General features: G+C 64.5%; 2 protein-coding genes across 3 annotated transcripts; one reads left to right on the top strand and one right to left on the bottom strand.

Moving 5' to 3' along the window:
* Positions 1 to 10,826: 10,826 nt before the first annotated feature.
* On the top strand, positions 10,827 to 20,633 carry BAIAP3 (BAI1 associated protein 3). 2 transcript variants are annotated; one of them, XM_058570414.1, is made up of 32 exons: positions 10,827 to 11,064; positions 11,339 to 11,426; positions 11,623 to 11,703; positions 12,034 to 12,141; positions 12,568 to 12,627; positions 12,769 to 12,835; positions 12,936 to 13,131; positions 13,473 to 13,721; positions 13,826 to 13,928; positions 14,217 to 14,324; positions 14,408 to 14,503; positions 14,612 to 14,715; positions 14,925 to 15,045; positions 15,426 to 15,550; positions 15,628 to 15,718; positions 15,867 to 15,923; positions 16,016 to 16,113; positions 16,217 to 16,268; positions 16,359 to 16,489; positions 16,804 to 16,927; positions 17,007 to 17,150; positions 17,264 to 17,356; positions 17,449 to 17,640; positions 17,717 to 17,785; positions 17,881 to 17,960; positions 18,028 to 18,136; positions 18,497 to 18,568; positions 18,707 to 18,787; positions 18,883 to 19,003; positions 19,076 to 19,199; positions 19,273 to 19,478; positions 19,549 to 20,633. In XM_058570414.1, the coding sequence occupies exons 1-32, from the start codon at positions 10,877 to 10,879 to the stop codon at positions 19,650 to 19,652; spliced, it is 3,642 nt and encodes a 1,213-aa protein (XP_058426397.1). In that variant the 5' UTR covers positions 10,827 to 10,876; the 3' UTR covers positions 19,653 to 20,633. The 2 variants fall into 2 exon arrangements, with proteins under 2 accessions (XP_058426397.1, XP_058426396.1); XM_058570413.1 differs by having other exon boundaries at positions 11,339 to 11,464; positions 11,580 to 11,703.
* Positions 20,634 to 20,711: 78 nt separating this feature from the next.
* TSR3 (TSR3 ribosome maturation factor) lies at positions 20,712 to 23,278 on the bottom strand. Its single transcript, XM_058570409.1, has 6 exons — positions 23,149 to 23,278; positions 22,828 to 23,041; positions 22,249 to 22,442; positions 21,595 to 21,774; positions 21,368 to 21,431; positions 20,712 to 21,097 (listed from the first exon to the last, which is right to left on the bottom strand). The coding sequence occupies exons 1-6, from the start codon at positions 23,258 to 23,260 to the stop codon at positions 20,923 to 20,925; spliced, it is 939 nt and encodes a 312-aa protein (XP_058426392.1). The 5' UTR covers positions 23,261 to 23,278; the 3' UTR covers positions 20,712 to 20,922.
* Positions 23,279 to 23,302: the final 24 nt, after the last annotated feature.

Raw genomic sequence — 23,302 nt, 5'->3', positions numbered from 1 at the left:
CCTCAGCCTGCCGCAGAGCTTCCGGGAGCCGGCTGGCTGCTCTGGCGGGAAGCGGGCCTGGGGCTCGGCTCAGCAGGGAGGTGCCATGTGTGGAGACAGGAAGTGGCAGAGGGTCAGGCCCAATGTCCTGCACTCCAGCATTGGTGGGGTGGGTCCCTGGCCTTGAGGTACCAGCAAGCACAGTGCTGACCAGACCGGAGGCCCGGAGCCGGCCCTGTACCAGCTGGCCTCCCCCCCAACCCTGAGGACCCTCACTGTCAGAACCGGGTGGCCTGTGGCTCCTATGCCCAGACCGAGGAGGGTGGTGATCCCCAAAGGGGCGGCGAGAGTGGTCGTCCTGGCCCTCTGTCAGGAAGGGGCTCCTCGGCTCAACCCAGGAATCTGCGGCCCTTAGCTGACAGCATCTGGTGGCCCCGAGGTCCCTGTGCCTTGGTCCTTGCTCAGCGGGACGTGTTGGGTTGCTGAGCTCTTGGGTGGATGTATGTGTTTATTTTTAACGCAGAGGGCCTTATGGGGTTCAGCTGGGGTGTGTGTTTGTACCCTTTCCCAGAATGTCTTATTTTGTAACGACTGAACTGCACTTGGGAAGAGCAACACATGTATGTGGTTAATATATATGGAAATTCAATATATTTTCTAGGTAAAGCATTCAAAAGTAATTGATGTTTCTAGCAAATCGTTGTGACTTTGGCTAATGAAATGTCCTTTTGTGCCACAGTCCTTGGCTTAACAATGATGTGATCTTGTAACGTGAGAACTCTGAAGTGTGGTCATCCTGTTGCTGCTGTAAGGGAAGAGAGTGCTCCCAGCATGAGGCGCCTAATAATCAGTAAGGAATTGTGGGCAGTAGATTAACCACTGTATCTACGAATCTTCTAATTAAAACATTTCCACAAGCTGCCGCCTGCAGGTGTGTCCTTCTCCTGCCCTGTCCCACCCGGCCGCCCCCCTGCTCCGCCGTCCTGCCCAGAGGAGCTCATGTGGCCGGTCCTGTGTGCCTCCCAGGGGGCTCCCCAGTCTCAGACCCACGGTGGCCTGCAGGGGTTGGGAGGGTGATGGCCCCTCGAGCCAAGGTCAGATTCCGCCCCGCCACTGTCCCCTCTGAGACCAAGCATGGGCAGCCGAGGCCGGGCGCACATCCTGTGCTGGCTGCCAGCCCTGTCTCGCATCTTGCCTACACGTTCCTGGTCTGCTGGAGCAGGGTCGACCACCTGGGGACCTGGGGCTGTTCTCGCCCCCGGGGTAGGCCTCTGCGGGGACCAGGGACACCATCCTCATGGTGCCGAGGTGCACATGAGCCCTTAGTTCAGACCCTGACGTGGCCCCTGGGATGGTGTGTCCAGGATAGGCTGGGAGACCTTGGCTTCCAACTCTCAAGGAACCACTGCCCAGAGCTCCCAGAGTCAGCTCCTGCCCAGACTGTGGGACCCCTTGGGGCCCCCTGGTCTTCCTGGATTGTCCCACCCAGGCCAACACCACGTCCTCATGCCTGTCAGCCTGCATGAGACCACCTTGTGCCCTGATCAGCCGGCCCAAGGCCTTTCTGCTGCGCATCAGGCTCTGCGCTGGGCAGCCTCCAGTTTGAGGTTGCCATGACAACAAGTTGCTGGGTTGGAGGGCCCAGCATTGACTTGGGCTGGCTCGAACCGGTCTGAGCTGGCTCCAGCAGAGAGGAGCCCAAGGAGGACCGGTCGGGGATTTGTCCCCAGCTGACCCTGCTGCTGAGTCTGGGGGTGTCCTTCTGCAGGGGCCCAGGAGCTCATCTGGAGGCCACACGCTGTGACCTCGTCTGCAGAGGCCGTGGGGCCGATGGAGGGGGCTAGCTTTGGACCATGGGGCCAGTTGGGGCTGGAGTGCTGGGTCCCATCCACCGTGCTGTCCCTAGTCCTGGTTTTTCCCTGAGCTCCCTCAGCGCAAGAATGCCGCAGGGCTTGGGCTGGTTCTTCTCCCCCACCCTTCCACCGGGGCCTCTGCCCTTCCAGGTGACCATCCTTCCAGGACGCCTTCCTGAAGTTCATGCTGCCCACCCCTCCCAGGGGGTCTTGCCTTTGAGGAAAGAATCTGGAGCCCCTAGTTGTGCAGAGTGATGCTGGTGGAGGAGCCAGGCGCTCAGCCCACTCCCAGCTCTGCCTCCTGATGATGCCGGCGACTTTTGCCCCCCTGTCCCCTGGCAAAGGGGTGAGTGCAGGAGGTGCCCTTGCTGAGAGGTGCCCTTGGCACACTCACCCTGAGCCAGAAGCTGCTGGGAAGGCCCAGTGGACAGACAACAGATGGCGCTCTGTGGCCAGGTGGCCCCAGGCCTCACGGAGACCTGCAAAGCCCTGTCTGGGCCTGCTGCTCTGCCCACACCCCCAGGGACCCACACAGACCTGAGGCCCGAGAGCACCCCAGCCTGGCACAGTCCCTACCTGTCAGGTGCTAGCAGGACCGCCACTGAGCTTCCCACTGCACCCCAGGAGCCAGCATCTCGGGCCAGGGGCCAGACCTGGGCCAGACCCTCTCCCCCCCCCACCCCCCCCAGCCACCTCTGCCAGCAGAACCACGCAGGATGGTGAAAGTCATGGGACAGGATCCTGCAGTCCTCAGGGTCCTCCAGCCCAGGGCAGGCAGGAACCCTGGCCACAGTCCCAGGGCTCTGCCCCCACAAGTCCGTGGCCCGCCCCCTTCCTTGCCTCTGACCTCAACAGGTGCTGGGGGGTCGGAGGGCGGTGGGAGGAGCCCACCTGCTAGGAGGCTGTGCCTGCAATTCCAAGGGCTGCCACGAGGGGGCATGGGCTCATGAGTTATTAAAACCGTGGACGGCCACATGGGCGTCACTGAGATGCCCTCACACCTCCTGTGGGCCTTGCCTCCCTGCTCTTCAGCAGCCATGGCACTGTTTATCCAGAGCCTGGTGTTTTCCTCAGACCCTAAGGAGGAAAAGCCACTCCCCCTGCCTGCCAGACCCTTTCCTGCCTGAAGCCCCAAACTGTGGACCCCACCTCCCGCCAGCCAGCCCTGAACCCCTCTAGGCAGGGTGTCTTGTGCCCTATCCCATTGTGACACGGGCGGCCCGTGCTGCCCCCTCACCGCCCCCGAGCACGGTGCCACCTGCTGTTGGGGTCTGGGGCAGAGGGCCAGGCTCCTTCAGAGCCAGGTCTGGGCCGCAGGCACCGGCGTGGGGCGCCTGCCTCCCTTCCGGCTGTGGGATCACGAGAATGGGCTTCCACCCCCAGCCTATGGAGGCGGAAACAGTCCCTGAAGGAAAGAGGCCGTCCCCAGGCCCCCGGAGGTCAACGTGGATGGGAGGCCGTAGTTCCCACCCACCGTGGACCAGAGGAGCGTGCAGCTGACACTACCCTGCACTGGCCCCACCCGCTGAGGGGTGGGCACTGCTGCTATCTCCATTTTACCACTGAGGGAAACTGAGGCCCAGGCAGCGCAGGGGTGGGCCCAACTTCAGTCTCAGAACAGGTCGAGAGGATGAAGGGGTCGGGCATGAATGGGACCATCACTCCCTCCCCAGGAAGTGTTTGTGGAGGAAAGTCCTGAGGATTATCCTTTCCTGGGGAAACTGAGGCCCAAGGTTGGGTCCTGGACAAGCCCTTCTCCTGCTCTGGGCCTCAGTTTCCTTATCTGTAAGAGAGGGTGGTGAAATCTCAGGAGGTTTCTGTCCTGACAGCCTTCGGTATTAGTCTGAGGGCTGGTGCCTCTGTGTGATGCCACTGCCCCAGCCCCTCGGCTCTGGCAGGACATGGGACAGGGGTGCAAACAGAGGCCCCCTCCCCTGAAGCTGCCCCTCCTAACTTCCTGTTTATAGCAGCTGCACAATCTCATCTCTTCACCCCAAAGCCATTATGATCACCATGGCAACCAGGCCCGTGTTTCTTCCAACAGGTTGGCAGAACCTGACGCAAGACTGCAGGGCTGGGGGTATCAGCTCTGAGATCCCAGCTCAGGGCCTGAGGCCCCTGCCCCAATTCCCATCCCCTGCAGAAAGAAGCCAGGGGGCAGCTGTGGCTCGGGGTCCAGGCCCCCTCCCCTGCTCACCTGACCCATCTCTGTCCTGAGCAATTGATGCCTTTCCTGATGCCCCCGCCCCCATCTGCCTGGCTGTGCCAGCTCAGGATGGCAGCAGGGTCTGGGGCCGGAGCTTCTAGCAGGACCCACCCTGTGGTGCTGCACTTCTGTCTCCCACCCTGCATGCTGTCCCCCCACCCTGCAGGCTGTCCCCCGACCCTACATTCTGTCCCCCGGCCCTGCAGGCTGTCCCCCCACCCTGCACTTCTGTCCCCCACCCTACATTCTGTCCCCAACCCTGCAGGCTGTCCCCCCACTGCACTTCTGTCCCCCCATGCTGCACTTCTGTCCTCCACCCTACATTCTGTCCCCCGGCCCTGCAGGCTGTCCCCCCACCCTGCACTTCTGTCCCCCACCCTACATTCTGTCCCCAACCCTGCAGGCTGTCCCCCCACTGCACTTCTGTCCCCCCATGCTGCACTTCTGTCTTCCACCCTACATTCTGTCCCCCAACCCTGCAGGCTGTCCTCCCCATCTTAGGGCAAGGGGAGGAGCACCTGGTTCTCCCTGGGCTGGGGAAGCCCAGCCATGCTCTCCCCACTGCCCTCCCCACCCATCCCCACCCCCGCAGTGCTGGGAAATGAAAGGTGCAGTTGCTTATGGATGGGCTGCCTCCCTGAATGGAGCTGTTCTGGGACCCCATTCCTCCAGCCTTTAGCCCTCCCCTCAGCTCAGCTGACCCCTGGCCTCCCCAGAGTGAACTGTCCTTGTCTCTGGGCCTGAGCTGGAGTGGGTTCCAGGCCTTTCTGTTCCCCACACTGCCTGGAGCCCCACCATTAGAGACGAGGTCCTTTGGGGTGAAAACTCCAGATCACGGTCTGATCCCCCAAGTACAAGGTGCTCTGAGGGTCCAGCAGGATCGGCCAAAGGCAGGGCCAGGATCCAAGGACCCTGCGCACCTCAGGTCCAGAACCTCAGAGCTGCCCCCACGGTTCTGCAAGTATGGTCCCAGGACCCCCAGCCCCTACAGGAGCTTGTTAGAAATGCAGATGGTCAGCCTCAGCCCAGACTTTTGGGATCAGCGGTCTGGGGCAGCCCAGCAATGTTTTAAGAAGCTCTCCGGGTGACCAAGTTGCAGTGCACAGCTGGAGTTTCAGAACGATGCATGGGGACTGAGGGGGCGCTGGCCCAGAGAAGGGGCCCAGGGTGGGGTGGCAAAAGCCCAGGTCCTGGGGGTTCCAGCTGGCTGTGTGGCCTGGCACGTGGCCCAGCCTGGGCGTTGGGGGCCTCACCTGGGCCTTGGGGACAGTCACCCCAACAGGTGGTCAGGGTTGTCTGGAGCGTCCTGGGTTGCCTGCAGAAGCCCCTCGCCCAGGTATGGACTGTCTGTCCCCTCTGAGAAGACAAAGTTAGGCTCGAGTTGGCGGAGTCCCCAGACCCAGGCCAGCTGCAGGTTGATGCTGGGGACAGCGCTGGGCTGGGAGAGCGACACCAGAGGTGGCTGTGCAGCCCTTCCAGAAAAGTCTGCGCTGTGTGTCGGGCATGTCTTGTTTGGTTTCGGGGACTCTGGCTTCCCTGGGGCCCCGGGGAGGGGGTCCTGATGCAGAGCAGAGCCTGCTCCTCCCCTGGCACCCACCTGTGGGTTGACTGACAGCTCCGCGCCCCACTCCTCGGGGGAAGGGGCTCCCTGGCCAGGCACCGGGGACGCCGGGACCCTAGCCTGCCCCCCGGCGGTGGGGACGCAGAGGTGGGGGGGCGGAGAGGGGCGGAGCGAGCAGCCCAGGCCCCGCCCCCGCGGCGCTCGGCCCCCAGCGCTCAGTCGTCGGCGGGCGCGGCTGCCAGCGGTCGGGCTGCCTCGGCGTCAGCGGAGCCGGTGCCGAGCGCGGCGCCCGCAGGAGCCCGGTCCCCGCGCCCCGCGGCCCGGCCCACGGTGAGTGCTGCCTCTCGCCCCGCGCCGTCGAAGCTCTGCCCGGGCCGCCCCCTTCGGCCGCCGCCGCCTCGCGCCGGGTCGGGTCCTGCGCCGCGCTCGCTGCGGGCCCCCCGGGGGGCGCGGGGAGGCCCCCGAGGCAGAGGGCGGCAGGAGGTCGCTAAGACGCGCCCTCGGTCCCGGGGAAACTGAGGCCGGCATGTGCTCGGAGGAGCGGCTCTGGGGGCGTTGCTCTTCCTGCCCGCGTCCCCTAGGAGCGCAGGAGCGGGCGAAGAACGGGACAGGGGCTGATCTCCCTGCCGCGGGGGCGCGGGACGCCAGCGACCACTGTCCCCCGCTGCCCGGGCCGCCGAGCGCGTCCAGAGCAGGCCCAGGGATGCGCAGGGTGACCCCGCTCCGACCGCAGTGTCTCTACCCCCGCGGAGGCCGCAGGTGGGGCGGGGCCGAGGACCCCAGGGCAACTCGCGGGGAGGAAGACGCCCCCGGCGTCCGGTCCCTCCCACCCTCCGGCCGGTGCTCGCAGGACCCCAGCCTCCGGGCAGTCACCGGTAGTGCAAGCCCCGCACCTCCCCTTCACCTGTCGGGTCGGGGGGAGGTGTAAAAAATACACATTCACCGGACCGCCTTCCAAACTGTCCCCGGACCACCCGCCCGCCGATGGGGGAAAGACCCCGACAGAACGGGGGGTGGGGGCGACGAGGCTCACTGAGGAGAGGGGGCGGGAGGGAGGGGCGAGAGGATGTCGCGGTGGAGACTGGTGAGTGAGGCAGGTAAGAGGGGGCCGAGCTGGCGGGTGAGAGGGGGCCTCAGAGGAAGAACTTACAGGGGGAATTTCCTTTTTTCTGCGTTCCTTCTAGAAGCATCTGGCTAGCCCTTTACAGCTGGTCTCAGGCTTCACAGAGCTGTAGGTTGGCCCACAGAGCTGGTTGAAAGGAAGATTCCTGACCCTTGACAGGGGCGAGCCCTCAGTGAGCAGCGTTTGTAATGGGCACTGCTGCTGCACTGTGTGCAGGGAGCACTGTCTGGGGAGTCAGTGAGGCACGGAGATGAGAGCCAGAAACCCAGGAGGAGAGTGAGGTGGGCCGTGTAGGGGTGCGGGGCAGCATGGAGGGCCAGCAGGTGGGCTACTCACCATGACCGGGGCAGCACCAGTGAACCCCTACCCCCAGATCTCCAGGGACTGATACCCGTAGGAAGGACCCCAGTGCTCTGAAGGTGTCTGTTCACTCTGGCAGTGGCCAGCCAGCTGCTGGGGACACTGACAAGGGAGACACATCTGGCTCTCCCTTTCAGCTCTGCTGCCCCCAGACTCACCTGCCTCAGTGTCACCTGAGCCCCCAAGTAGGCTGGCAGGAAATAGCTTGGCTTAGAGCCTGGGGTTCGAGTCCTGACTCTGGGAAGGTCCCCCCAGCCCTGGGCTGTGAAATGGGCCAGTAACATCCACTTTGCAGAACTGTCATTTCCCATTCAACCCAGGCCTTGGGGACAGCCCGGGAAGGAGGCAGGCCTGTCAATTTCTGCTTGGCCCCAGTGCTCCTGGCATTCTGCTCCCTGGCCGACCTCACTTTGCTGGTTGGACAAATGGGAGCTGTGATTCTGGCCCTGGTAGCCGGGTGTGAGCAGGGATGTGGGCACATTCTGCTCTGTGCTGCTTTCCGGGCCCAGGAGGGATGGAGACAGAGAGACTCAGGAAGGAGTCCCATCGGGGCCCGTCAGACAGATGGGGGGGTCCTGCATACCTGCACCCGGGTCGCTCCTGCCCTATACAGGCGGAGGGCCCCTGGAAGCCAGTGACTGCTCCCTGGGGGCCGGCCACACGCCCGCTGTTGATGACAGCCCTGGGGGGGCCAGGCTGTCGGTGCAATGAGGTCATCAGCTGCCCCAGGCCCAGGGTGTCCAGGGAACCAGAGTTTCCGGGCACCCAGGATGAGCCATCTCTCCCGGGCACCTGTGCCCAGTGCCACTGCTGCCCCCATCCTGGCAACAGGCTGAGGGAGGGAGCAAGGAGGTACTGCTCAGCAGAGGGGAGGCCAGCCCACCTGGACCCCAGGACTCGGGACGTGCCAGGGGCTTAGCGATTGGACACCAGAGCAGCAAGGCCTGGACTCCATCCAGGCCGCCTGCTGGCTCTGTGGCCTTGGGCAGGTTCCTAACCCCGTGGCTCAGTTTCCTTGTCTAGATGAGGGGAGTGGAGCAGCACTCCCTCTCCAGGGCTGGTCTGAGGATTATCAGGTGAGGGGTGCCCACCCTAAACGTTTTGTTCTCACAAAACCCCCCACCCCAGTGCCTGCTGCTCAGGCCACTTGGCTGCTGCGTCACATTTGTCTCTGGGACTGTGAGCCCCCATAGCACCTGTCACACGCAGACGCAGCTGGCAGTTGCCCTGGCAACAGCTCAAGCGGCGGCTGCTCCCCTGGCTTTGGGGGGCTGCGGCAGGAGCAGGCTCTTCCGCTCAGCTATGGAGGGAAAGGGGGGGCCTGTGACGCCTGGCCCCCTGGGACCTCAGGGCTGGCCATAGGGGCACCAGCTTCCGGAAGCACACGCCTAAGCTGCAGAGCACTCCATCTTTGGGGGGAGGCTCCCGGGGAGAGGCACTGATAGGTGTGAGGCGGGAGGCCTCATTTCTGGCGTCTCGAGCACTGCCCCCATAGGGGAACGAGCCACTTGCCCTTCCTGTTCCCAGCCGTCTGGCCAGTTGAGACCCTCTGAGCCCAGCGTCCATGGGGCTCCACAGGACCAGGGTTGTAGGCAGGGTGAGGTGCTGTCTGGGGGTGGTGGCCTGAGCTGGTGGGGGGGTACAGACCAGGGCCGGCAGCCTGGGACCACCGAGAGACGGACGGACAGACACAGCTGGGAGCAGGGATCTGGTTTGCTTAACAAAGTCTATTTAGGACCATGAGGTGCCAGGCATGCCCCAGCCCCAGCTCTCCCAGTGGAGCCTAAGATTGAGGCAGCAGCGGTTAAATGGAGACTTGCCCAAACACAGGCGTGATCTCTGACCAGCAGGCACGGCCTGGGCAGCTGGCCTGGGGACACAGGCCAGAGGTGGGTCTAGCCTGGCCCTCCCACTGCTAACTGCCCGGGATACCCGGGGCAAGTATAATTGGATCTGGCTGAGTCCCCATTTCCTATTTTGTCAAATGAAGGTGACAGTGCCCTCTGCTCAGGCTGATGTACCTGGCCTGGAGGCGCCCTCCCTAAGTGGGCAAGTGAGCGTCAGCCAAGAAGGGGCACCCGAGTGCAGAGGCCCCCATGGTGCACTGCAGGGAGCACGGTGCGTCCTGTACCCCAGAGGCTGGCAAGCATGGGGCAGGAACCCGGGGGCAGCAGCGAGCAGCAGAGGTACACTGTCCCTGGTGGTTTTCACCAGGGGAGCAAGGAGACCACGTGGGGTCTTGGAGGAGGCACAGGGCTGGAGGTTGTTGCATGGCGCAGGGAGAAGTAGGTCCGGGCTGGGTCACGTGGTGGTAGAGGTGGGTGCGAGGGCCTGCAGCCGCTTAGTTGTCAGTCTGCCCTTCCTTCTGGGGTCTGCAGGGGACACTGAGCCCCCCAGAGGAGGCGTGCAGGTGTGACAGCCAGCAGGCCTCCCTCCCTGACGCAGGCTGGCTGGGCCAGGGGGGACTGGAGATGGCCATGAGTAAGAGCCAAGAGATTCCCAGGGGACTCCCAGGGCCCTGCCACCTGGATAGGAAGGTGCCGTTACTCAGAGGTGCCCACTGCTGGGGTCACTGGCTCCAGCCCCTCCCAGGGCTGTAGACTTGCTCAGTCCGAACCCTACCCCCTGCGCACACAGATTCTGGCCACACAGCAGAATCACCAGGACTGAGCTGGCTTCAGGAGGTGCGTGGACAGGAGACTGCTGGGCCCAAGCTCCATTCCTCCCTCGGCAGAGGGCCCTTCTGTCCCAGCCATGACATCTGGGCTGCTCCAAGCCCACATCTGTGGCTCAGTTGCCATGGCAACATGGGGCCCTGGGAGCTGGAGCCCCCACCCCAGCGCTTTCCAGAAGGGCAGGACTTGCTCTGTGGCTCATCTCTACTGATTGCAGGGAGCAGGCTCTGCTCGGGGGGCAGCCCAAGGGGTGAGGATGGGGTATTGACCTGACTGTGCTTGGAGAGTGAGGACTCCCCCCAACAAGCCCTCCATCTTGGCCATGTGTGCTGAAGGCCTGGTTGCAGGGAAGGCCCCGGGCATGGTGGCCGCAGCTCCACTGGCTACGCCCACCGGCCTCTTCTCGCTCGGGCTCTTCTGCAGCATGGGTCTCTGGGGGTCCTGGCCAGGGTCGGCATCTTGCAGGTCTTTGCCTTCCCTGGCCCCAGAGTGGGCCGTGGGGGCTGGGTGAGACGGGCTCCCTCACATCTTGGTCCCTCCAGTGAATCCCCCAGGAGACACAGGCACTTCCTGTCGCACTGTCCTAGGATCCCAGGGACACAGCCAGGGTCTCAGCCCTGGTTAAGTGGGAGTGGGAGTGTGGCAGAACTGCCCCCTCCCCAGTGAAATCCAGTAGCTCCCAGTGATGGAGCACAGACTGTGCCCGGCACTACTGTCACTTCTTATAGCCTCGTCCCATCCCCAGAGCCACCTGCCGGGGTCTCCCATTTTGCAGATGGGGGCACGAAGGCTTAGAGAGACCAAGTGACTTGCCCAGGTCACCGGCAGGAGTCCTCATGGCCTCCTGGGTGCCCAGCACAATCCAGGGTGTGGGGTGGGCCCCAGGCCCTCTGCCGTCCCCACCCCGCCTCTGGTGGCCTTGATGGTACCAGGTGCCCTCCACCAGCCACTGCTCCCCTGGAGGTGCCCCTTCTCCTACCCCATAGGCAGTCCCATCAGGAGGCTGTTCCCGGCCGTCAGGAACGTAGCTCCTCCTGTGGGTTTTTGGTTAATTCAGTAATTGCTCTATGGAGCACCTGACGTGACTGTTGGGGACAGTGTGGCAGTGCCGCTGACTGAATGAACGAGTGGACACCAGAGGCCACGGCCATGCTCTCTGCCCGTAGGTCACCCACCATGTCCACCCTGCTGGACATCAAGAGCAGCGTGCTCAGGCAGGTGCAGGTGTGCCCATCCTTCCGCCGGAGGACCGAGGAGGAGCCGGGGAGCGCCAGCACCGACCCGCAGGAGGCCGCCACGGAGGCCTGGTGGGTGCCCACAACTCCATCTCACAGTCACCCTCACTGGACCTCGCACGCCAGCGGCCCCAGCATGGGCCCCCAGGGGAGCCCAGAAGGGTCTGAACCCCAGGCTGCGGGGGCGCGCCGTGGCCGTCACACTGCACCCCGGCCGTGCAGAGACCTGGGCGGCCCCCTTGGTGTGGGCTGGTTGCTGGTCCCAGGCGGGGACCCCCCAAGCTCAAGCCGTGAGCCATGAGCTTCTGGGAGGGTCTGCTGACCTCCAGCCTAGCCTTTCCCACAGGAAACCTGGGGACGGCGTGGAGTTCTTCGCCCAGATGCGCCTCATCCTGAAGAAGGGGGAAGGGAGACAGAGCCTGCCGTGCCCCGAGGTGAGGATAGGGCTCGGGCACTGCTGCCCAGCATGGGGGCGCCATGCCAGGCCTCCCCGCCTGCTCCTCCACATCTGGCCTCCACCCCTTGACTCCCTCCCTCCCTGGAGCACCCCCCGCCCAGCTGGCTGCAAATCCTAGGGGCGCAGCCAGGATCCCTACCCTTGGAAGCCCTCACCCCAGTACCCCTTCACAGGTCCTCTTGCGCAGCGGCTCACCAGCCCCTGCTGAGCCCGTGGACCCCAGCCGTGGCCTGAGAGCCCTGACCCAGGAGGAGGTAAGGGGCACAGGGTCTACTGTGTGCCAGGCCCAGGGTCTGGGACAGGTGGACAGCAAAGGTGGCAGGAGTGGGTGGGCCAGGCCTCCCCTGGAAGCGAATAAGGAGCAGAGGTCAGAAGTGAAGAGAGGCCCCCAGTGGAGGGCATGACAGGTGTAAAGGCACTGAGGCAGACGCTGGGCTCTGCCAGTGGGAGGAGCTGCTAAGGGCTGGGGGCTGGGCATGCAGGGGGTGAACACCAGTAGCCTGAGGCCCCCTCTGTGGCCAGGGCTGAGGGGTGACAGGGGCGGGGTGGCCTGGACTCAGGCATGCTCCCTGCCGGACCCGCAGGTGGAGATGCTCTATGAGGAAGCCTTGTACACGGTCCTTCACCGCGCAGGGACCATGGGCCCTGACCAGGTGGACGACCAGGAGGCCCTACTGAGCTACCTTCAGCAGGTGAGCCCCATCGGTCCCGCCCACCCTGCTGGCCTGGCCCTGCCCTGCTCTGGGGAGGATTGAGACCACTGCCCACCCCTGACCTGCTCCCCCCCACTGATGTCACCATTACCTGAACAACACACACACACGTGTGCACAGGCAGACACACACACACAGGCTGACAGGCACGCCCAGAAGGATGGAGCAATGGACAGACACACACACACACACACACAGAGAAGGGTAGAAAGAATGAACCAGCGATGGACACTCAGGAGGATGGACGGATGGACACATCTTTCCTCCTCACCTGTGTGTGCTCCCCCCACCCGAGAGGTTTGCGGACAGACATCCCTGGCTGGGGCCATGCCTGAGGTCCCCAGGACGATGGCCAGCCCCGCTTCAGCGGTCACCTGGGCCCTCACACCTGCTCGCCCCCTGCAGGTGTTCAGCACCAGCCCTGAGGAGCACGCCGAGGCGGTTGAGCACGTGAAGAAGGCCAAGGTGAGGCTGCTGCCCGCCTAGGCAGACGCTAACCAGCTGCAGTGCCCTTGTGCAGGGACTCGGGTGGAGGAGGCACAGGGCAGGGCCCTGTCATGTCGATGCTGAGCTCCTAGAGGCCCCTCAGCACCCCTCTGCCCGCAGGCCCCCACGTACGCCCTGAAAGTCTCCGTCATGCGTGCCAAGAACCTGCTGGCCAAAGACCCCAACGGTGAGTGGGGACGAGCCAGGACCTTGGCCGCACCCAGGCCTGGTGCCTGTGGCGGGGTGGAGAGCCTGGGTCAGGGGCTGAGGCGCTCGCCGTGTCCCAGGCTTCAGTGACCCGTACTGCATGCTGGGCATCCTGCCGGCCTCAGGGGCCCCGCGGGAGCAGGGCTCACACAAGGAGCAGCGCTTCAGCTTCCGCAAGGGCAGCAAGCGTGGCGGCCCGCTGCCGGCCAAGTGCATCCAGGTCACCGAGGTCAAGAGCAGCACCCTGAACCCCGTCTGGAACGAGCACTTCCTCTTGTAAGGCCCCTCACCCAGCTGGGTGGCAGAGTGGTCGGGCATCTGCAGGGCCAGAGCCGGTCCTGGGGATGCATGCGGGCAGCTGTGACCTGAGAGTGACAGCTCACAGTTGTCCATGCTCTCAGTGCCTGCCCCAGGGAACTGAGGGGGGCTGGTCATGCCCACTTTCCAAAGGAGGAAACTGAGGCTCAGAGAGGGCCACACAGTCAGGATTCAAACCCAGGTAGCCCGTCTTGAAAGCTGGAGCTCATGGACCCCTCCTCGTGGCTCCTGAAGTTATCCCTGCCCTGGGCCGAGGATCACCCCAAACCTTCACGGGGACCTCTCTGTTCTCCTTATAGTGAGATCGAGGATGTCAGCACTGACCAGCTGCACCTGGACATCTGGTATCGGCCCCTGTGCCCTGTAGGGCAGGGGGTGTGGGGCGCCTCTGGTCTGGGGGGAGCAGGAGCGGGCACTCAGGGCCGGGCTGGGCTCCAGACAAGCCAGGACCCCCCTTGCCCCACCCCCAGGGACCATGACGACGATGTGTCCCTGGTGGAAGCATGCAGGAAGCTGAATGAAGTCATTGGCCTGAAGGGCATGAGCAGGTACGGCAGGTGGGACCGTTGTGCCCCTCAGATGCTGCACTGGCAGTGTGACCACAGGGGTCCCAGGGACACAGATATGACCCTGCCTACCCCGCTGTGCCCAGGTATTTCAAACAGATTGTCAAGTCAGCCCGCGCGAATGGGACAGCAGGGCCCACGGAGGACCACACCGATGACTTCCTTGGGTGCCTCAACATACCCGTCAGGGTGAGTGGGCACAGGGGCTTCACTCATGCAATACTCTGCTGGGGGACTGCCCATGGCTATGTTCTGTGGTCCCCCAAGAGTGTCTCATCTTTCTAGGGCTGGGGGGGCTCCGTGCTGGGGCAGGACGGCCTTGGGGCCTCTTGTGTCCAGGCACCCCTGAGCGCTCACTGTGTGCTAGCCACACGTGTTCAATGGGAAGCAGAGGCCTGTGTTCTCCCCAGGTCCCACAGAGTCTGGGAGGAAGAGGGAGCTTCCTCCCTCTTACCAGTCTGAACCCCCTTCCTCCAGGAGGTGCCTGTGGCTGGCGAGGACCGCTGGTTCAAGCTGGAACCGCGCTCCAGCGCCTCCCGTGTGCAGGGAGACTGCCAGCTGGTCCTCAAGCTGATCACCACACAGGTGGGGAGCCGTGGGGACCCCTGCCCTGCACCCGCACCCGCGGGATTGGGCAGAGCTAGTGATGGGCGGTCTCTGCGTTCCAGAGGGACACAGGCATGAGCCAGCGTGGGCGGTCAGGCTTCCTGTCCTACCTGCTGCTGCTCAGCCGTCTGCTGCAGTTCGAGCACCGAGCGGAGGAGGTAGCGGCGCCCTAGGGACCCTGGGGGGACCAGGCGTGGTCTGGGGGGAGGCCAGGGAGGGGAGGCTCGGGGTCTCCTGCCTCCACCCACCTTCGGCCTCTTCCCTAGCCCAACTCGAGCAGCTGGCGCGGCGAGCTCAGCGCGCCTGCGGCCACCGTGCTCTGCCTACACGGGGCGCAGAGCAACCTGTCTGTGCTGCAGCTGGCGGTGCTGTGAGTGGGTCGGGCTAGGAGGGGCGGGGCGTGGGAAGAGGTGGTGCTGTGGGTGGGCGGGGTCCGGGAGGGGAGGGGCCCGGGAAGATGAGGGGCGGTGAGTGGGCGGGGCTCTTGAAGGGCGGGGCATGCGGAGTCACTTGAGGGACAGGGTCCTTTGGGGTCCGGACCTGACGCCGCTGTCCCCACCGTGGGCCGAGCCCCCACAGACACTGGCAGGTCAGCAGCCGCCATCATCAGACACGCACCCTGGACTACGCCTACCTGCTGGGGCTGCTGGAGGACATGCAGGCGCACTGGGAGGAGGCGGCCTCGCTGCCCCAGGAGCAGGTGGGCTCTGCCGCGTTGCTGAAAATGCTGTTCCTGGAGGGCGTGCTGTGGACCTGCTGGGGCTAGGCAGACAGTGAAGGGGCTAGGCAGACAGTGAAGGTTCGAGTCCAGCCCTCGCGGGAGCAAGGCCTGAGGGGAGGGAAGGGGTTAAACGGGCAAACTGCATGACTAGGGAAGAGCCAAGTGCCTGCCGACCGACACGACATGGAGGATGTGTTGGAGTCCGCGGGGGGCGGGAGGCTGTGCACTTGGGCCGGCAGAGCAACAGAGGGAGTGGCGTAGAGGGAACAGCTGTGGTGCAAAGGGCAGAGGCTTGAGGACCGGCTGCCCCGCCAGGGGAGGACACTGAGCGGTCAGCTCTGAAGGGCCCTGTCCCACAGGAGGAGAGCCTGGCTGACAGCTTCTCCGCCTTCTCCGAGTTCGGGCTGCGGCTGCTGCGCCAGCTCCGAGACTACTTCCCTGCCACCAACAGCACAGCTGTCTACCGCCTGGAGCTGCTGCTTAAGTGGGTGCAGCCGGGCGTGGGTTGGGGGTGGGGATCAGGCGGGGCAGCCCCCAGTCAGCGGGTGGCCCCTCACCCAGGTGTCTTGGCAAGCTGCAGCTCTTCCAGCCTGCCTTTGAGATCTGCCCTTTCGAGACGGAGCTCAACATGGACATCGCTGCTGCCCTGAAGGTGCGGCCCAGAGCCTGGTCTAGGCTAACTGTCCAGCCCCTGCCCTGCCCCACCCACTAGCCCTGGAGCTGCTGTACTGCAAGACTCCATTGCCCTTCTTCTCTCCCATCTACCCACCGACACGCCGTCCTGGTGGCTTCCGTTGCAGAGAGGCAACCGCGAATGGTACGACAGACTCCTGAACACCAAGAGTCCTCGAGAGCAGGTGCGGCTCAGGGACATGGTCGCAGGGGAGCAGGGGCGGTGCGGCAGGTGGGTACAGGCCAAAAGATCAGTGTGAACGGGGCTTTCTTGCAGCCGGGGCCACAGCGCCTCGTGGGGCTGGTGGCGCTGGCTGACACCGTCTATGAAGACCTGCAGTCCTGCTACGGCATCTACGCCAGCCTGTTCCACAGGTGGGGCCTGGGGCTCTTCCTGCTGCCCCTGCACCAAGCTCCTCAAGTGCTGCCTTGGGGCGGGGATGGGGACGAGCAGGTGTCTGAGGTGTCTCCTTTGCAGCATTGTCAAGGTCGACTTCTTCACCCTCACCTTCCGGCAGCTGGAGCGCCTGGTGAGGAGGGGCAGTGGGGATAAGCCCCCTGGCTGGAAAGAGGCCTGGGTTTCCTTGTTGGTGGCAGCCTGACTCCATCCTTCTGGGCAGGTGGCCGAGGAGGCGTGGGTGCTGACGGAGGAGCTGAGCCCCAAGATGACCCTGGAGGTGGCCTCAGGGCTGTTTGAGCTCTACCTGACCCTGGCGGACATCCAGCGCTTCTGGAGCAGCATCCCGGGCCGGTGGGTACCCTGTCCCACCTATCTCCCCAACCTGCCCCTTCCCCCGCCTGTCTCCCTCCCCTGCTGCCCCCCTGTCCCATCTGTCCCCTTCTCCCTCTGTCCTCCTGCACCATCTGTTTCCTTCCTTCCACATGTTTCCCTCCTCTACTTGTCCCCCTTCCCCACTTATCCCCCTGCCCCACCTGTCCTCCAGCGTCCTCTAGGAGGGCCCTTTGAGGGAGGCTCTCCCGGGTGCCCCCTTAGTCCAGGAACCTGGGACACGCTGGTTCGAGGTGTCTGGGTCTGAAGGAGCCCTGACTGGCCTCCTGTCACAGGGACAGCCGCTCCCTCGCCCTGGCCGGCATCCATGCCCCGTTCCTGCCCGCTGTGAAGCTTTGGCTGCAGGTGCTGCGGGATCAGACCAAGTGGAGGCTTCAGGGAGCCGTGGATGTGGACACGGTGAGTGAGCACCCAGGCCTGAGGATGCTGGGCTCATCCGGGGCCTCCCCGCAACCCAGGCCTCCTCCTGCCTTTCCAGCTGGAGCCTATGGATGCCTCCTCCAAGCACAGCAGCTCTGCAGCCACTGCAAGCCTCTGCTTCAGCCACACCCAAGACCTGTGGGCCCGCCTGGCATGGCCAGACCCTGCCCAGGCCCAGGTGCTGGGCACCCAGCTTGGCCAGGTGTGTTGGCTGTAGTGGTGGGGAGTATAGCCCTGGGAGGAGATCGGGATCCTGAGGGGCAGCAGGGCCAGTGGACGCAGCCCATAGCTCCTGATCCCCATCTCCCACCCCAGGACCTGTGTGAGGCTGCCCTCTTCTACACCCAGCTGCTGCGGAAGAAGGTGGATGCTCAGCCTGGGGCCACGGGCGAGGCAGTGAGCGAGCCGGTGAGCAGGCTGGTGGGCTGGTGGGCAGGCGGGAGGGTGCAGGAGGCCACCACAGGACTGCGGACCCACCCGCGTCTGGCATACCTTCCCAGCTCTGCGTGGTCCTCAACAACGTGGAGCTCCTGCGCAAGGCTGCCGGGCAGGCACTGCGGGGTCTGGCGTGGCCAGAGCGGGCTGCAGGGCTCGAGGGAGTGCTCCCACGCCCCCTGCTCAGCTGCACGCAGGCCCTGGATGAGGACCTGCAGCAGGAGGCCCACACCGTGACGGCGCACCTGACCTCCAAGGTGGGCAGGGAGGCCGGGGGGGGGACGACCTGGCTGCCCCCACACCCCCGTGGTGCTCAGCGCTGCCCTCCCTCAGATGGTGGGGGACATCAGGAAGTACGTGCAGCACATCAGCCTCTCGCCTGACTCCATCCAGAACGACGAGGTGAGCGCCTGGCCAGCGAGGGCTCAGCGCGGTGGGGAGTGTGTGTGTGGGGTGGGGGCCCAGGCGCACTCCGGCCCTGAGGACTCTGCCCGCAGGCCGTGGCCCCGCTCATGAAGTACCTGGATGAGAAGCTAGCCCTGCTGAACGCCTCGCTGGTGAAGGAGAACCTGAGCAGGTATGGTCCGCGCCGGGTGGAGCAGGGCCTGCCCGCAGTCCGCGCACAGACGCTGCGTGTCCCGCAGGGTGCTGGAGGCCCTCTGGGAGCTGCTCCTGCAGGCCATTCTGCAGGCGCTGGGCGCAAACCGCGACGTCTCTGCCGACTTCTACGGCCGCTTCCACTTCACGCTGGAGGTAGGGCCGCGTGGAGGAGCCCTCCCTGCCCAAGCTCCCCTTTGCCCTGCTGCCCGTCTGCCTGGACACCCAGCCTTCCTGGACAGCTCCTCCTCTGGGAACCCCCCCACCCCTGACGCCGGGCAGCATTTCCTCCCCACCAGCCCATTGTGTCAGCAGCACCTGGGCCTCCTGTTAAAACAGCTGTCTGGCCTCGGGCCCTGTCATTTTCCCAAGCTTCCTGGGGGTTTCTGATGTGCCCCAGGTGTGACAAGTGGCTCCGCCCTGGGCTCCTGAGAGCCAGGGGCCACTCAAGGCTCCGTCTCCACCCACTGTCCCCACCCATGCCCCTGACATCGCTCCCTTCTGCCACTGCCCCAGGCCCTGGTCAGTGTTTTCCACGCTGAGGGACAGGGTCTGCCCCTGGAGAGCCTGAGAGATGGAAGCTACAAGGTGAGGCCTGGCCCAGGGGGTCTCTGACGTGGTGGGGGAGGCGGCGGAGGGGCGTGGACACTGGGACCGGAGTTCAGCTGCTGGCCATGTATGACACGGGACGTAAGGAGTGCGCTGCCTCCTTCCCTGCCCCCACAGAGGCTGGCGGAGGAGCTGCGCCTGCACAGGTGCTCCACCCGCGAGTGTATAGAGCAGTATTACCTGGACAAGCTCAAGCAGGTAGTGTGGCCGCGGTGGGCATGCGGCCCGGCCCCCAAGAGCCCCGGCCCCCGGAAGCCCCAGCCCCGCTCACCGGCCCACGGGCCTTCCCGCAGAAGTCCCTGGAGCAGAACCGGTTCGGGCGCCTGAGTGTCCGCTGCCACTACGAGGCGGCCGAGCAACGGCTGGTGGTGGAGGTGCTGCACGCTGCAGACCTGCTCCCGCTGGACGCCAACGGTGAGGTGGAGGGGGGCAGTGGGGCGGGGGCCGGCGGTGCAGTCTGCTCACTGGCACTGCTGGGTCCCCCAGGCCTGAGCGACCCCTTTGTGATTGTGGAGCTGGGCCCTCCACACTTCTTCCCGCTGGTCCGCAGCCAGAGGACCCAGGTCAAGAGCCGGACGCTGCACCCCGTGTACGACGAGCTCTTCTACTTGTGAGTGTCCCACCCCCGCCCCGCCCACCCTGAGCAGGGAGCAGGGCTCCAGGTGACTGCCCTCCGCCCGCAGCTCCGTGCCAGCAGAGGCGTGCCGCCGCTGTGGCGCCTGTGTATTGTTCACGGTCATGGACCACGACTGGCTGTCCACCAACGACTTCGCGGGGGAGGCAGCCCTCGGCCTGGGCAGCATTGGTGGCGTCGCGCGGCCCCAGGTGGGAGGGAGTGCGAGGGCTGGGCAGCCCATCACCCTGCACCTGCGCCGGCCCAGAGCCCAGGGTGAGTGACCCTCTGGGGGTGGTGGGGCCGCCAGCTGGCCAGGCCTGATGCTGGCCCCACCCTCTCGCAGTGAGGTCTGCACTGAGGATGCTGGAGGGCCGCGCCAACAAGGAGGCACAGGAGTTTGTCAAGAGACTCAAGGAACTTGAGAAGTGCATGGAGGCGGACCCTTGAGCCCCCTGCGGCTGCCAGCCTCTGGCCCTCACCAAGTCACCATGGTGTCGTCTTGCCCTGTGGTCAGCTTTGTGCAGCCCTGCTGCGTGGCATGCATGCTATGGCTGGGCACCCCGGCCCGTCTGCCTGGCTGTGTCCCTGTGGCGTGTGCTGTGAATCCCTTGTGCCCAACAAGCCCCGCCCCACCCTGGATCTGGGCAGTCAACTTGGTGGGGCTTGGCCAGCAGCTGCCCCCCTGGACGCAGAGCGGAGTGGGCCTGGCCACCAGGTGAGCTGTCCCACCTGGTCCCTTGGGTTCCAGACATGGCGCGAGGGTGCTGGTCTCAGAGCAACATTCTCAGTGGGGTGGCTCTGCCCCCCAGGGGACCTTAGACCACGCCTGGAGACACCTTTGGTGGTCACTACTAGAAGTGAAGGCAGTGCTACTGGCGCCAGCAGGTAGAGGCCAGGGATGCTGTCTGACATCCTGCAGTCAACCAGCAAGCACCCTCCCCCCAACAAAGAATGGTCTAGCCCCAGTGTCACCAGTGCCACAGAGAGCCTGTCCTAAACGAAGCTCTGTCCTTTCTCTCTCCTGGGGGCGGACAAGGCCTCACTAGGCAGAGAGGCAGGAAGGCCTGGGTTTGAGTCTGGACAACTCAAGCTTTGGAGGGAAACAGCTCCCAGAGCCCCAGGTGGAGGGAGAAGATGAGTGTCCGCAGCGTCCTCACCCTCTCCTGGCTCCAGAATCCTCCACCCAGAGGGCATGCTGAGGGAGATTTGCTAAGAACTACATCAGTCTCCAGTCCTTACCTGGCTCTTAGGCACAGAAGAGGGTCCCCTGGGGTTACTGTGAGACTGAGGACGCCACCCAAGGCTGACGCATCAGTGTAAGGGACTCGGTACCAAGCGGCTGGCTGTACAACTTCTCCTGTCACGTACATACGTGCCCCCACCAGACCTACTCCACGGCCTGCCGTCCCCATGGCCCAGAGCCTTCCAGGCAGGATCTCCCTCACTAGAGGCTGAGTCCCCTCAAACACCCAGGCCAAGTGCAAAGAAACAGGCTCACACAGGGGGCTCCTTGGCCTGAAGCTTCACTGGGAGGGCTCCAAGGGCGGGCCCAGAGCCAGCCGCTGTTAGAAGAGCTGGAAAGAACCTGGATGGGGTCCAGTCCTGCTGGCAGCTGCGAGGGGCTGAGTCCACCAGGCCCGCCTGTGTTCCCACAAGCTCCGCTGCCTTCTAGGTTTCCTCATCACTCCGCCTCAAGAAATATATGTGTCTGCAACCTTTAGTCTCTCTGCCGTTTCTTGATTCCTTTCCAAACGTCTGTGGCGACCCGGGCCTCAGCCCCCTGTTCTGCAGTCTCCTCCTCGGAGCAGCTGCTGCCTCCCCCGTCCTCAGGATCAGGCCTGTGCTCCTCAGACTCGTCCTCACTGTCACTGTCACCACTGTCTGTGGGCAGCCTGGGAGAGAGGGCTGTGTTCACTAAAGGCACCCTCCCTGCCACCCTCACCCAGGAAAGCCCCCAAGCTGAGGAAAGATTCCTCCCATTCTGTGTACTCTCAAAACCAAAGTCTCTCCAGTGGGACGTGCATGTTCCCTTTTTCACAGTCAGAAAACCACTGTGGTGGTGCTTAGGACACTGCCTCCAGGCAGCAGGAGGGGCTGGGGCTGGAGGCTGAGGAGATCCCTGGGTCTGGGCAGTCATGAAACTGGGAAGCTCAAGGACCTACCGGGTGCCAGCCATGGGCCTGTTGGGGTTGGCAAACTCTCGCCCGGAATCCACGTCAAAGGGATCTGAACGGAGGGAGCAAAGAGGAAAGTGACCTGTAGGTGAGCTTACAGCAGAACTGAGTTGTGGCAGGAAGACCCCCCCACCCCCCCAGCTTCTCAGAAAGAGGTGGCAGGCCTGGAGGGTCCTGACTCCCACCCAGGGGCTCGCCTCCATGCTGGGCCTCACCCATTTCCTCCTCCTCCTCGGGGTGCTCCCTGGCGTGGACCAGGAACTCCTGCTCTGCCTGCAGCACCTCCTCGGGGCCGCTGCAGGCTGCGTACTTGTCCAGGAGCTGGCGGTTCAGGTCTAGGAAGCCCTTGCCCCACTTGAACTTCCGCAGCAAGATGACAGCAAGGTCTGAGAAGCCTGTTGGTGCGGGAACAGGAAACCCTCTCTCTCGTCACCCTTGCTGCTGGGAGGTGCTGCTGTCCCAGGAACTGACTCCCCACCAGACACCATTCTATAGTCCAGACAGCCCATACCTGCACACCAGCCTCTGCGGCCCACTAAGTCCCTCTCCACAAGTCTCACGGGATGGCCCATGGGGGCGTCCACGTGAACCATAAATTCTGAGAATGAGTTGAGGGGTGACAGAGGGCTCTCAGGGCAGTGGTGCCGTGACAGTGAGGAGCCAAACAAGAGCACTTGTGGGCCGCTATTCATTCTGCCTCCACCTCAACCTCACGGGGTGAGGACTTCAGTGGGAGTTGGGATTGAAACCCCGGCCTGTCCATCTTGACCACTTCCCCGCACACCTCATATACTCCCGGGACTTGCCAGCAGAAAACACACTGCCGGGAGCACAGCCCAACCTCCAGGCTGCCAGGCCCCGACACTCACCCAGGATGCAGAAGGTGGCGGCAAAGGCCTCCACACACGACAGCTTGCAGGGCCGGCCATAGTTCACAGGGTTGGCGGCCACCAGGTGGGGCAGCAGCCGCAAGTGGCTCCCCCGCATCTTCCCAAATGGTGTCTCGTCTAGTCTAGCCCAGGAGCAGTCGATGACAGCGACTCCGGACTGCGCCACCAGCTGTCTGCCAGGAGCAGCACAGGGCTAGGTTCTGGGGACCAGCACCACCTTGGTGCTGGCCCCCAGGGCAGGTATGTCCTTGGAGACTGGCCTCATTGGGGATACAAGGACATCATTTCTCTACGCCCAAATACCCCCCAAGGGCCCAACTTCAGAGGCAGCTGGGCGGGGGGAGGTGTTCCCGGAGCAGGCTCATTTACCCACTCAACAGTTTATTGAGGTCTGCTATATCTTGGGCTCTGCGCTAGGCGATGGGGGCAAACTAGACAGACAGGTACAAACAGGTGAGCCCTAAAAAAAGCGATGCACTACAGCCGGGCTTATTAAGACGAGAGCGTCCACGCAGGCACCCCGCCCCCTCCACCCGCGCCCCAGCCTCTCGCACCTACCTGTCTGCGGGAGACACATACTGGGAGGCCATGGGGCTGAGCACGAGGCCGCCGAACCTGTGGCCCAGGCGCAGGCAGCGCACCAGGCCCAGACGGGCCAGCTTGCGGCCGGTGCAGCGCCGGGGGTCGCAGTGGCCCAGCTCCCACATGGCCAGCGCGCAGGGCAGCCGCCCCGGGCCGTCCTCGTCCTCGGTCGCCTCTGGCTCCACGGCCGCTGCACCGGGGCAGAGAAGGGCACCCGGCCTCAGGCGTGGCCCCGCAGGCTGGCCCCGGACCTCCGACCCCCAACCCGGCCCCGACCCCCAGTCACGCTCCACTCACCGCGCAGCGCGGCGCCCACCTCCTCCGCGAAGGCCTCCAGCGAGCGGCCCGCGGGACGCCGAGCACGGCCGCCTTCGGCTCCGGGCCGGCCCGCTACCTTCCTGCGGCCCATGGCCGGGTCCCGGGTACCCTCCGCCAGCAGCCGGGGCGTGCG

The sequence above is a fragment of the Diceros bicornis genome, chromosome 26 (assembly GCF_020826845.1).
Source record: "Diceros bicornis minor isolate mBicDic1 chromosome 26, mDicBic1.mat.cur, whole genome shotgun sequence".
Classification (NCBI taxonomy): domain Eukaryota; kingdom Metazoa; phylum Chordata; class Mammalia; order Perissodactyla; family Rhinocerotidae; genus Diceros; species Diceros bicornis.
Note: the sequence above shows the minus strand (reverse complement) of the source record. Positions and strands in the feature narration are given on the sequence as shown.

What these genes read in the sequence shown, in the direction of transcription:
- BAIAP3 (XM_058570413.1), top strand. Translation starts at nt 10,877, where the DNA reads ATGAACGAGTGGACACCAGAGGCCACGGCCATGCTCTCTGCCCGTAGG. An exon ending in CCTCGCTGCCCCAGGAGCAG is followed by an intron (nt 15,046 to 15,425) that starts GTGGGCTCTGCC and finishes CCTGTCCCACAG; the next exon opens with GAGGAGAGCCTGGCTGACAG. An exon ending in GTGAAGGAGAACCTGAGCAG is followed by an intron (nt 17,961 to 18,027) that starts GTATGGTCCGCG and finishes CGTGTCCCGCAG; the next exon opens with GGTGCTGGAGGCCCTCTGGG.
- TSR3 (XM_058570409.1), bottom strand. Translation starts at nt 23,260, where the DNA reads ATGGGCCGCAGGAAGGTAGCGGGCCGGCCCGGAGCCGAAGGCGGCCGT. An exon ending in GGTGGGCGCCGCGCTGCGCG is followed by an intron (nt 23,042 to 23,148) that starts GTGAGTGGAGCG and finishes GCCCCGGTGCAG; the next exon opens with CGGCCGTGGAGCCAGAGGCG. An exon ending in TATGTGTCTCCCGCAGACAG is followed by an intron (nt 22,443 to 22,827) that starts GTAGGTGCGAGA and finishes TGCTCCTGGCAG; the next exon opens with ACAGCTGGTGGCGCAGTCCG.